This window comes from Dermacentor andersoni, chromosome 2, assembly GCF_023375885.2.
Source record: "Dermacentor andersoni chromosome 2, qqDerAnde1_hic_scaffold, whole genome shotgun sequence".
In the NCBI taxonomy this organism is placed as follows: domain Eukaryota; kingdom Metazoa; phylum Arthropoda; class Arachnida; order Ixodida; family Ixodidae; genus Dermacentor; species Dermacentor andersoni.
The window spans coordinates 23381715-23394994 of NC_092815.1; the positions used below are offsets into that span (position 1 = coordinate 23381715).

General features: G+C 48.8%; 1 protein-coding gene across 3 annotated transcripts in view; it reads left to right on the top strand.

Annotated features, from left to right (window-relative positions):
- The window catches only part of alpha-Catr (alpha-catenin related), a 192611-nt gene that overhangs the window by 106912 nt on the left and 72419 nt on the right, over positions 1–13280 (top strand). For all 3 annotated transcript variants that reach the window (XM_055077414.2, XM_055077415.2, XM_055077413.2), the window contains exons 2-5: positions 5710–6054; positions 7837–7956; positions 8916–9005; positions 12907–13146. In XM_055077414.2, coding sequence (XP_054933389.1) covers positions 5710–6054; positions 7837–7956; positions 8916–9005; positions 12907–13146 — 795 coding nt within the window. The remainder of the gene's footprint in view (positions 1–5709; positions 6055–7836; positions 7957–8915; positions 9006–12906; positions 13147–13280) is intronic.

Here is a 13280-nt window from a genome sequence, read left to right on the forward strand (position 1 = left end):
GAGCAGAGAACAACACTTTTACGCCAACACGTTGGGCTACCGTACGATACCCTGTGAATATAAGGAATTACCGTAATCTTTCCTTTTTCTTTGTGGGCTGAACGTACAACATTACTGGTAGCCCTTATGGTCTTAAGAAGCTTTCCGGCTACATAAATTAACATCTGTTTCGGGTACACTGCCTCTTAGGGACGAGTGCATTGTTGGCTGAAACTGGTATTCATTAAGTGGGTGCATGATTTTTCCAAAGCATTGTTGAGGCATATATTTATAACCACCCTCTTAATTTGTTTCGAATGTGCGGAGTCAAATACGAGGATGGGTTTGTTAGCTCGTGTCTCGTAGCTCCAACAAAACTGAACAGAATTAGAAATGAGCCTCATGACTAAGAACCGGAAGCTTTCGTTCCTGGGTAATTCATGGGTCATTCGCAGGGGCTTCAGACATTTTTCTGCGATGGACAGAGCTTTTGCGACTTCTCGGTTAAGATCGAATGGGTTGCATTCTAAAAGAAGCAAAAAAGTCATCGACATATCTAAAACCTTTGAATATCTTTGTTGTTAGTAGTTCGTATATGTGCAATACATGACCCTATGCATACGCCCGTCTTCTGTAAAAACCGGCTGCCGTCCCACGTCGATGTAAGGTAGAATTTAAGAAGCTCTAAAAAATTCCCGCACGCAAGTCCGGTCTCGGATTGTAAGGCTATCACTTCAAATTAGTCAATAGCTCTTTCTACGCAGAGAAGAATATCGTCATGAGGTAAAGATTATTAAACATTGGTAATGTCGATCGAAAGCGCCTTGAAATTCTTTTCTGAATGTGAGCTTACGAAATATAAAACGTCGTATGAATTCTTTATAAGAAATGGGTCCTTTTTAGGTAAGAGTTTCAGTTTTTCCTGTAAAAACAAGAATATTGTCTTCTGCCAAATGTCGCGCTCTGAAGCTATAACCCTTAGGGGTGCGTCAATTTTATGCGTTTTCACGTTAAAACGACACATTTACTAGTACTCTTTTCTATACTTTTCTGGAGTCTAGGAAGATTCAGTCGCGTGCATATCGTATTTGCCTCACATTTCAGTCTCTGCAAGGATATGCCATCATGACAGTTAAACAATTTAGAAACTGCCTGTCTGGCCTTACTGCCAAACGTGCCGGATTTCAAAACTACGAAACCACCCTTTTTAACGGCTTGCAGAACACGTAAGTCATGGTCCGCTAGGTATCGCTCGACACGTTTAAAAAGAATGTGCACTCCTTGGGAAATGCAGTGTTGTGCTTCGTCGTTGGCAGCGAGACGTTAAACCTGCCGAACGTAGGAAGGCAGTTCCGGCGCTGTCCTTTTGCTTTGCACGGCGAACTTGGATCCGAGAGCCAGCACTTTTTGAACGTCTTCCTGCAGATGAACCTCTACGATCATGAGGACATGCAGGACAGCTCTGTGTGGGGCGTCACTTGGGAATGAGACTGCGAAGCTGTCTTAGTTGAAACTGTCACAGAAATTCTGTGGTCCGGTCCGCGATGCGAAGTATGCTTTAATCCGTCCTAAAATAGAATATGCCTCAGCCATTTGGGATCCCGATCAAGATTACGTTATTAAAAATATCGAAGCCCTGCAGAACCATGTTGTGCGTTTTATTTTTTCGGATTACTCACGTCACACCAGCGTCACTTCATTGAAGAAACGTGCTGAACTGCAAGTGTTATCAAGTCGCCGTAAAATCGCTCGCTTATCACTTCTTCGTAGGCTCTACATTTCACGCATCACTTCGCGAGGACTTCTCTAGGCCTCCGCCTGCCATCTTTCCCCGCCGTGATCATCCTTTTAAAATCAAACGCTTCACGTGTCGCACACTAACTTATGCTAGATCGTTCATACCGAGCACAATGACCGAGTGCAATAACTTGCAATCAGACATCGCAACCGTCACCGACATAAATTAATTTCAGAAACTTCTAATCATGAATGAAAATGCGTAAACCTTTCATGTTTCATGCCCCCCCCCCACCTTTTTTTTTTTGCACTACAAACGGCGTAAAAACGATCTTGGCGTCTGCGTAACATGCATATTTTTATGGTTATTGTTCCTTTTTTTTGTGGTGATTTGCCTTTTCCTTTTAAGTTCACATGTTGTGTTGTTTCCTGATTTGTTCTACCTTAATGGCGCGTGTGCTTTTGAAAACCACATTACCCCCCACTTTTGTGTGCTTGTGATTCGTATTCTCTTTTTGTGCACTTCTGATTATTATTAATACTACGGCAATCTTATTGGCCTTGTACTATTATTTTTTGTGATTATAGTTTATCAGTTCCCGCCTTTGTTTCAACTTATTAATCGTTTGTTACATCTGTATGCGTTACTGCCCCCTACCCCCTTTGTAATACCCTCCTTCGACAGGGCCTTTAAGGGTATTCTGAATAAATAAAATAAACTGTCGTATTTCCCGATCCACCTTGCGTGAATGCGTTGCGTGGCGCAGTTGCACAGCCAGAAGTTGTCTGTATAGCAACGGGCTTGCCGGTGTGCCTCGGACTTCAGTACCTTGCAAACTCTGCTTCCGCGTCCCGAAGAAGGCAGGAACCCACTAAAAAAGTGCGATGACGTCTTGTGGCAGAATCCGAATTCTTCTTGTGTTTTATTTTTCTTCTCATTCCACCACAATTATACTGTATGCCTTCTTTGAGCTAGCGCGAGAAACGACGGCAACGCAAGACGGAAGGACGCGTGCTGTCTAGGTACTGAACTTTATTTAGAAAAGCGCAAAAGTAAAGACGCCTATCTGCGTGCGCAAGTCATTAAGTCATGTGAAACAAATCGCCTAGCATTTGCGTCTCACGCTCTAACAAAAAGATAGATACGCAATCATAGTGCGTCTTTTGTATGCGAAAGGCTTTTGCAAGTTTATGAACTTTCTTGCTTGACGAATGCTCTTGGTTTGATCCATCAGTATAAATATGCACGTGTTCGGCGTACCTCTCGTGCAAAAGGAGCAGAGTTAGTTGTTTAAGAGCAGGTGATGACAGCTCAGATTTTTTCCTGATTCCTGGTACGGTGAAATGCACTGCGGGTCGAGCCAAACACCATGGAGGAATCGATGGCTTAGTTGCTGGGGTGAAGCCTGATGGAAGGCAGGTGTAATACTCCGAGGTCGTAGTACAAAATGATGCCTGCGGCCTTTCCGACGGTAGTGTTGCGAGGTGGTGGGAACGGGCACGGGCAACGTGCCTAATGTGCACTCTCAACACTTCCACCGCAATGTGTGTTTGTTTAAGATGGTCCCGGGCAATCGCAATAGTCGCTGCTGTCGATGTGCATTTTGGCAAACCAAGACAAACCCTGAGAGCCCGAGCTTGAATAGCCTGTAGCGCACGAAGATTTGTCTGGCAAGTGTTGGTCAGTACGGGCAAAGTGTATCTCAAGAAGCCCAGAAAAAGAGCCCTGTACAATTCCTCTGGAGCCGTGGTCTTCGCAGCGAAAGCCACCAGCATCAGTTTCAAGACATGTCACCCAACGACACCGATGGCTGCGGAACTTGCAGCTCTTCGCGCTGCACTTCGTCTCGTCAGCCAAGAACAACCTCGAAGATGGTCAATATTCAGTGACTCGAAGCCAGCACTGCAATCTTTGGTATCAGCCCTGCGGCGCGGACCACACGAGCAACTGGTATTTGAGATTAGAGAACTCTATACCTTGACTGGGAAAGGACACCACGTGACATTTCAGTCGCTTCCAAGTCACTGCGGAGTCATAGGGAACGAACACGCCGATAACGCTGCTCGGTCGGCTCTTCAAGGGGAAGAAGAGGAGCCGATACCGTTATCAAGGACAGATGCCGCTAGAAAACTTCAAATGTTCAGCCGTGATATCACGTTCTCCTTGTGGAACGCAGGAAGTTTTCAAAACAGCCGACTCCACAATCTTGAATCCTCTCTACGCCTTTGCATTCCAGCTGGACTCTGCCGTCGCGAAGCTACCCTGCTTTGTCGAATATGGCTAGGGGTGGCTTTCACCAAGTCTTTTGCTTTCCGAATCGGATGGGCCGACGACGCCTCGTGTGATGACTGTGGTAACGAGGAGACTCTTCAACACCTTCTTTGTGACTCTCCTCGCTATAATTTACAGAGACGATCACTCGCAATCGCGATAGCGCACTTTCACCGAAGACCTCTCACAGAGGAACTTATTTTAAAATGCCGCCGTCACAAGCCATCGCAGCATGCAGAGGGCGATGAGGGCTCTGTTGCGCTTTTTGAGGGCGACAGAATTGGACAAGCGGCTGTAGCCTGAACAGATGTTTATAGTGCTGCAAGTGCTACTGTGCTGTGCGGTGGCAGTATGCGGCGACAGTGACCGACTGCGATTGTATGTCTACGTTACTTTCTTTCTTTGTATCTACATTGTTATCACTTTACCTCCCCCTTCCCTCTCTCCCCAGCGCAGGGCAGCAAACCGGATCTTCCCGTCTGGTTAACCTCCCTGCCTTTCCCCTTTCCTCTCTCTCTCTCTTGGTTTGATCGAAAAAGAATTACAATCACATGCTTTTACAATGTGCCGAAAAATGGGAGATAGATGTTCCCTTGAGGTTATTATTGAATTCATTGTACTATGTGACAACAAGCCCAACAAGCGACTCGTATGAAAACGTGTTATAGGAACTACCGGCACGCTCAATTGTTGCTCGCTCCGTCGTTGAGTTCTTGTGCTCAGAATCGAAGTCGAGAGAGAACCTGACGCTAAAAAAAAGCCACATTGCTCACCTGTTTCAAACCCCCGTTGTGTAAACTGAAAAAGAAGTCCACTGGCAGTCCTATATCCAGCGTGTCAGGCCACGTCTTGTCCTTCATTAGTATCACTGCAGCAATCCTCACGCTCGTTCGCGTGAGTGCCTGCATGTGTGTCGGGGAAAAGTCCTTGTGGTGTGCATTGTTTCCACAAAGCCACATTTTGCTTTCCAGAGAACTGGTTCTTCGGAGCACCATAGTGCGAAGCTTGTTGTTTTGGAGGCGGCAAGTCATTGGTTTGACATATCTGCAGCACTGAAAAAGCGGAAACACATCGCATGAAGCTGAATTCTGTTGTTATCAGTGTCAATGCTTTCTGCTTTTTTCCGTGTATTTCCGTTTGCGCTGCCAATTTGTCAGAATAATTACACCAACTAGCCCAGCTTTCTGCCTCAACCATGGCGAATGTAGGCTACTTGTCCATAGAAATAGAGCGCCCCTCAACCCACCGTTCTTGCTCTTGGCTGTGAGTGCAAACATGGCTCTAACGTGGCTATGAAACTGGCGAGCCACGTTTGTATTTACTTTAAACAGGCAAGAGATTGCATCTTGTCGCAAGCAACCTTCTGTATTGCAACTGTATGAAGACGCATGATTCCTGCAGTGTCGACTATTAGCTGCTATCGACTGAATAATTACCGGTATTTTCGTTGCGAAAACCTGAGCGATGATGAGGGAAATCTACAAACCGTATCGTTATCTGCGGCGAAAAAAGTAAGCTACCAAACGCCGCAGAGTGAACGTCTCTATACACGTGTTGCAAACGCTTCTCCTGAGCGGTGTATATATACGCACGCTTGCTAGTGACCGAATATATAGGACAGTATACGCGTGATCGGAGCTTTACATGGAGTTGTACATGGAGCTTTACATGAAGCTTTACATGGGCTGCTGTAAACTCGTTGCCGGTTTGTATGTGCGCAGATCAGCACGCTGGTAAGCGCCAAGGACCGGGCGCTGCGCAGCGAGCAGGCGGTTCGAGCGCGCGTCGGCCAGGCCGTCAACCTGGCCGTGGAGCGGTTCGTGTCGGTCGGCGAGGCCCTGGCTGACGACAACGTCGAGATCAAGCTCGATATGTACGACGCGTGCCGAAGCGCGCGCGCCGCCGGCGCCAGCATCGAGCAGCTGTGCGACGTTCGCATGGACGAGGCGACCGAGGACCGGGGCGCGCTGGCGCGGGCCGCGCGTGCCCTGCTCGCCTCCGTCACCCGCGTGCTCCTCCTAGCAGACACCGTCGTGGTCAAGCAGCTTCTCAGCGCTAAAGACAGGGTAAGTCGCCGCGGCCTCTCGCCGGCGGCCTTTTGCGGTGTCCGATGCGAGTGCGCCCTCCTTTGAGCACTGGTGACTGCATCGAAGGGTATCGCACTTCAGTCCAGCATATATGCGAGTGGCATGTTAATGCGATCGAAGTTGGACATAGTATAAAGTTGTATGCATAGGGGTCGACACTTCTGATGGCCCTTCGTGGAGTGAGCCTGGCTGTCGTCGCCAGTCGCGCTGGCAGTCTGGAACTATTGTAAATCAAACTTGTCTAGCTGTCAATCGGCCGATTTGGTCGCCATCTCTCGCCGACGCAGCAATAAGAGAACGCATGGCCATGCCATATGTGCTCGGCCAATGCGCAAAGCCCTGAACTTGAGGGAAAGAGCTTTCTCTGTTGGAAAGAGAGGAGGCTCTCTCTCTCTCTCTCTCTCTCAGAGAGTGTCGACAACTGGATCACTTTAGATGAGTGTGACCACCGAGACGTGTACAGACCAGCGTGAAAGTGCTGCTCGTGCTGCCCCGTGAGGCTGATTCGTTGGATGGACAGAGACTCCTCATGCACAGACCCCCGCACGCGTTGCCCACGGGGCATTCTGGTTGCGTGCGCGCACGCGGAACACGTACCCAGACACACGCGCAAGGTTGAAAGGGGATAAGAGGACTCAGTAATGCGCGTAAGAAGTGCCATGGCAAAACCGACGCTGTATATCTCGCGATCAGGGCACCGACATCCATCTTTACGACACTCTGCGTTAGTTAATGCTGATCACGTGCTGCAATTTGACTTTTGGATTATTTGCTTAGACAGTGAAGTTCCGTTATAATAAACGTTATTTACGTGAAGCGCGTGCTCGGATGAACATTTTAATGGTCCGTAGACGTTCCCACTATATCCGCAACATCCTTTTTTTTTTTCATATGTTAAGCTAACGCATACGTCGAACATCTCGTCTCAGCTTGACATTATCGTGAGAAGCATGTGGAAAAGAAATGAGCGCGTTTGTGTAGCTATAAAACGCGGAGTTTAGACACGAACTTTCGAGAAAATGTTTGTGCGCAGTTATATTTGCAGGCGCATGTTGGAATCTGGTAGCGCAAAACAGGGTTAATTGGAGATCGCAGCGAGAGGCCTTCGTCCTGCAGTGTACATGATGATGGTTCTTCTATGAGCTATTCAGTGGCTACTACAACACTGGACAAATCTGCGCGCTGCGCATTCAACTAAAACACGAAAATGTGTCGTGCGAATCGAGCTACACTTTTTCTTGTTTCGCGGGGTTTCTTTCAGGCTTGGAAAAAAACTTTTGTCTAGCCCGTAATGAGCGATCGACAGACAGCTGGGTCGGGAATTTTTTAGGGTGGTATAAAATTTCCTCATTGACACTTTCGCTCTGAATATAATATTAGAGAAGTTGATTAATAAATAATAACTAATTATGCAATTAGGCTAAATTAGGGATGTAGTCTGACTTGCTCGCAAGCGACGGCAAACAACATTATCTTGGTTCGGTCCAGTTACGTTGTACTTGCGTATTTCCAAATTTTGGCATAAGTTACGTGAGATATATGGTATACTACATATGGCGAAAGCTTAGAGTAGCCCGTACACTTTTGACAAAGGTTGTACTTCCGAGTTTGCGAGTTGTGACTTGCACCCGCATTAACCGCACCGAACTTAGTGCTACTGGTGAGTGCACATCCACAGAATACTGACAGCTGCCGTGCATACTGCTGCTTGTTTTGCCTGAGTTGTATTTTCTGAACGTCTTGTATCCCGCTTATGTGCAGGTATCTATAAGCTTGAATCGCCTTGAGAATGTCGCTAACTTCACGGAGTTTGTGAAGGCATTCAGCCAGTTCGGCACCGAAATGGTTGAGCTGGCTCATCTCACTGGAGATAGACAGAACGTGAGTATACCTTTCGAGCACATTCTTTCACGATAGTGCGTCCATGATTGATTTGGCCTCAATGATGCTTGCCGCAAAAGATCTCATAAATCGGGAAGAAAAGGAAATCGTTTATATAACACTTTTCAACGTATGATTAATGATAGAGTGTGTAAGCGCGACTGAACGAGGACGTAGAAAGAAACAGATACACAGAGACTGCGCTAGCGCTGTCTCTATGTATATGTTCCTTTCTACCTCTTCGTTCAGTCACTCTTTTACACACCGTATCATGGATTCAAACCAACTAGCCCGCCAACGTGTTTTAACCAAGTACGATTAATGTGCTTTCGGTCTTGTCGTGTAACTCACACATAGCTATTTTTTTTTTTCAGACACGCTTTTTCAGCCATATTTGGAGCTGCATGTCTAAGCCTGCTCCCTGGAAGAGCCTTTCAGCCAATGCTAACTTGACTAACAGTTCGCTCGCGTCAGAGTGCTGCTCCCTCAATTCTCGTCGGGATAACGTTTTCAATCGCTTACAGTTCTAGCCTTAGCTGTGATCTGCTGCGAAAGTAATCCCTTGATTTCTCCGGTTTCGCCATTAACCGTTAGCTGCAACGGCGTCGAACAAAGTTCGACGGAAACGAGAGGAAAGATCGCAACACCTCAATTTCCTGCTGGGCGGCACTCTAGCGCTCCTCTTTCTGCTGCTACAGTGGCTGTTGACTCGCAAAATAGACTGCTCTACTGTGGCTGACTGCATTAGGAACCCGCGGCCGTGTTCTGTCCCGATTGCCTTCGGCGATATTTCAGTGCGCGCCCCGACTGCGTAAGCCAGTGAGAGTCGCCGTGACGAAGGAAACCAGTAGGCGGAACGCACACCGCTGTCGTTGCGTTAGGCGAAAGTGATCAGCGGGAAACGCGGCCCCCGTCCCTTGTTCTCTAACGTCATCAGGGGCTGCTATACTCTACCGCAGGACATGAAGGACGACAAGAGAAGAGCCCAGATGGCTTCAGCGAGGATGATCCTCGAGCGCTCCACCATGCTTCTGCTCACGGCCTCAAAGGTACGCTGCCCAGCTTCTACCATTCTGCAGTCTCGATCGTTATATGTGGTCTACCGTAATGAAAAAGCTGAGCACTGTTGCACGTCGTGACGGTGACTCGAGGCACATGTCAGAACTGTCTGTGCAACATTGGTCGCCGGTGGCGTGGCCGGGGGGTGCCACACCGGGCACGTACGTGCCTCACCCCCGAAATTTCTTATTTCTCTGTTAGTATATGCAGACTTTCCAGTTTGACTGCCCCCCCTTCCTCCCCCTCCTCAATAAAGTGAGTGCTCACCCTCTCCTGCACCCCACCCTCCACCTGAAAAAAATTTCTGGCTTCACCACTGAGGGAGACCGCTGCATTGAGCAGCGCGCGTAGAAAAATAGTCCGCTAACAATGACGACGAAAAAGGGAAGGAGGACGACCAATACAGTTTTAATTGGCAGGCAGAAGTCCACAGCTACATTCTGCCTTCTTGTGTGTGTGTGCGTGCGTGTGCGTGTGTGCGTGTGTGTGTGTGTGTGTGTGTGTGTGTGTGTGTGTGTGTGTGTGTGTGTGTGTGTGTGTGTGTGTGTGTGTGTGTGTGTGTGTGTGTGTGTGTGTGTGTGTGTGTGTGTTTTACAATTAGTACAGAAAAAAATACAAGAAGGCAGAATAGCAGCAAACGAAGTGAAGAAAGTAAAAAGAAGTATTTCCTATATCGAGGAACCAGAAGCAACCGTTTTCTTTTTTCATTAGTTCGATGCTGCTTTGTGCTCTTGGTTAATTTTTGTGTGTACATTATACCACGTGTGCGTATGTTCACGGCGTCTGTCCATTGAAATTTCATCTGCGATGGCCGTCATTGTTTCCTGTTTCGTCGTGCCTTCTTTCCCACTGTTTTTCAGTAACGCACTGAACTTGCCCAGTTTCCCGTTCATCCAAAAGCGCGACTAGAAATCTCTTGCACTGCTAGCCTAAGATGGCAGAATTCTGGCACTTGGCTAAAATCTCTTCATTGAAGGCGGCGAAGAGTAGTGTGGCGCGGCTTCTTTCGCGATGCTGCTATGGCAAAATAAGCATTTCCATGGCGAGTCCAGGGAAGCGTTGTCGGTTTTGGCAAATGGGCTGTCCGAATTGCTGGTATGCGAATGCCAGAAGATGACGCGGTAATGTATTACGCTGCTTCAAGTGCGTGAGTTCACATTTCACCACTGCAAGCGCCCGTATCGTCCACCGGTTGGGTAGTGCCTTGCTTTTTGAGGCCCGCAGATGGCTGTCTTAAGGCGCGAACATACAGGACCAAACATTTGCAATAATATGAGCCATGTGCCTGAAAAAAATCGGGGACAACTCGATACATTGCAATGAAATGCGCGGCCAGAACCGTCAGGAACATCCACCTTCCTGAAGGTTCAAAATGGGTGGGAACGTTAACATAAGCGGAGATTATCAGAGAGAGAGAGAGAGAGAGAGAGAAAATAATGCAGAGAAAGGCAGGGAAGAGATTATCAAGATGCCATTGTAGTATTGGCGGCGAAATAGCATGGAAGAGATGAGAACGGAATCGTCACAGAGACAGATAATTTTACGAGATAAAGCGTATATCAGTCGAATGCAATATTAGTGCGTGTTAACACTTACAAGCAGCTCACACAGGCTAGGTGAGTGTTCGATCATCGCCATCCGATTCAGAAGGGATGCCATTAATGATCATCGTTATTGCGTTTATTTTTTGTCTCTCCACAAAGAGCAGCGCACGCGCCTCACTCAAAGACATTCACGTGGGCGCCCTCTGAGGTAGATGGGGTATATTTGTCACATTGCGTCCCGGTGCGGACCTCGAAATTTCGCACTTACTTTTGGTAGAGCTCGGCGCTTTTTAAGCACGCGAAGTGCTTAAGGTGGGCGCGAACCATTATTTCTGCTAAACAATCGCAGTGAAAAATGTGCACCGCTGCTCGAGCCGGGAACCGCGCCTAGGAACTTGTGATTTTGACACTGGCGCCCGGCAAGACGACGAGCTCATCAGCGCTGTGACTTGTGCCACAGGCCCGGCGCATTCCGTCAAGAAACATAAAAGTCTGATATCACGAATTATTCCTCGCTGACCGAAGGTGATCGATTTAGCGGGCTATGAGGGGCACCGTAGCAGTGGGCTCTAGAATAATTTTGACAAGAAACCTAAAACACGGTCAGTAGGGCTTTTGCATTCCACCCCTGCCCGGCCACCAAGGCCCGGTATCGTGCCCGTGCGCTCGTCCGCAAAACGCCGTATCCACTGCGATAACCGCGGCGGGTGTTGGCGTGAGAGTTCATGTCGAAATGTATAGCGCACCGACGAAGAAGCTGCGACTACACAACGTTAACGCGCTAGTACCGAGCAAATCGGTGACTGTAACTGCCGGAGGCGGAGGAAGCGCTCTCATTAGTCACGGAAAAAATGAACACCGGGCGACGGAGGTTCTATCGAAGTGAGAAATGCTGCAGCACTTCTTGGCGCCAGTAGACGACTACAGAAGCACAGCAGTCTACATTATCAACGCGCGTTGTTGTTGTATTTGTGTCGATCTGAGGCGGAAGCTATTTTCGCCCCTTTTATCTCTAAAAACGATATCTTATACACGGGAATTCGGAGGTGGGCATTGTTTTCCCGTGTAAACCTTGACGTCCTGAATGTTTGAGCAGCTGGAGCAATAAATGCCGGACACAATACGAATGGGCTTCTGTCACAGACGAAGTGTTTAGCAGCTAGAGCAAAATAAGACCATGTATATTGTGAATATCAGAATGCTGCGATGTATATATGCTCGACTATCGCGCGTTATCTTTCACTTCTGCGAGGGTACACGTCAGCATCTCGCTTCTCTCCGGGGCATGTAATTTCCTTCTGACATCGGAACACTCGATTAGAAGTAAGCGCGAAGAAACGTTTGCTTTAAAGAGATACGAAGGGAGAAAGATGAGTACGGAAGCGCAAGTGCTGCATATTTACCGCATTAGAGGCACTGGAGAGCCATCCATTGTCAAAGCAAAAAGTACTGTACAGGACAGTGGTCTCAACGAACGTGTGCGCTCAAGGCAGCCACTGCGCTAGTTCACTTCCTGCCGTCTAGTCTATACGGGCTTGCGAGATAGGTTGTAATAGTGACGTGTGCCGCCTCAAAATATAGTGCGCCGATTTCCGTTTGGCAGGAAGCAAACTAGCGTTATCGCTGCCTTTAGCGCATATGTACGTTGCGATCACAGTCCTAGTAGCCTTTGCTCTGACAGCGGCCGGCTGTCCAGTGTCTAACGCGGTACACATGTAACACACCTGCCTTTACGCACCAACTAACGTGGACCGATCGATGCGCAGAAGACGTGCGGTTGTTTAGTTACAGCCGCAGGCAGGGTCGGGTAGGGCTGTCGGCCCATACAATTATAAACGAGTATGACTTTGTAAACGCGACGCCAAGCCACAGCCAGTACAAGAAAATTAATATCTTAAAGTCATAGAAAAGCCTTTGGAGACTGCGCGAGCAACGTAATGATGTTACTTTCTGCACGTTAGGCGAATTCCGCGCGACGCACGAGGCAGTCACGCTTGGCAGAGATCTTCGTTTACAGGGTACAGACGCACACACAAAAAGGATGCGTGAAAAACATTTATGACGGCCCTATTTTTCCAACAGTGCACAAGCAGGTGCGGGGCGGCGCCAGCAGGCGCCACCCGTGCAGTTGTAGTGGCAAAACGTGAACGGGCCTTAGCAAAGAGCTTGCTGCTGCTTCGCGCAGCAAAGGCCAGACCATACAAGGAAGTTCATCTGGCCGGACGACGAGAGCCAGATCGCCCGGTGGCTCTTGCCTTTCCCGCGACGCGATCGCGCGCGCTTCCCGGCGCCACTGCGGACGGTGTGGCGCAGGGAGGGGTGACGGGTGTGTCCCGGCTGTCCGCAGGCCTGCCTGAGGCACCCGGAGTGCGAGACGGCGCGGGAGAACCGCGACACGGTGTTCCTGCAAATGCGCCGCGCCATGGACCTGGTGCACTTCGTGGTCAAGGACGGCGTCATACCGGAGCTCGCCTGCGCCGCCTCCTCTTCGTCCGAGTACCGCCGCAAGGGCGCCCGCAGGGGCTCCTGGCGCCTCGACGAGTTCGACCGATGCGCCACCGTCCACAACGCCGTCAAGATGTTCGAGGTGGGCGCGCTGCTCTGCCGCGGCGACGATCGCAATGTTCGACCTGTAGCATTAGCGCGCTGCATGTTTATTTCCGTTTTCACCGATCAGCCGGTGAACGTGCTTCAATTGCCCTTTCAAACAGGCCTGATCTA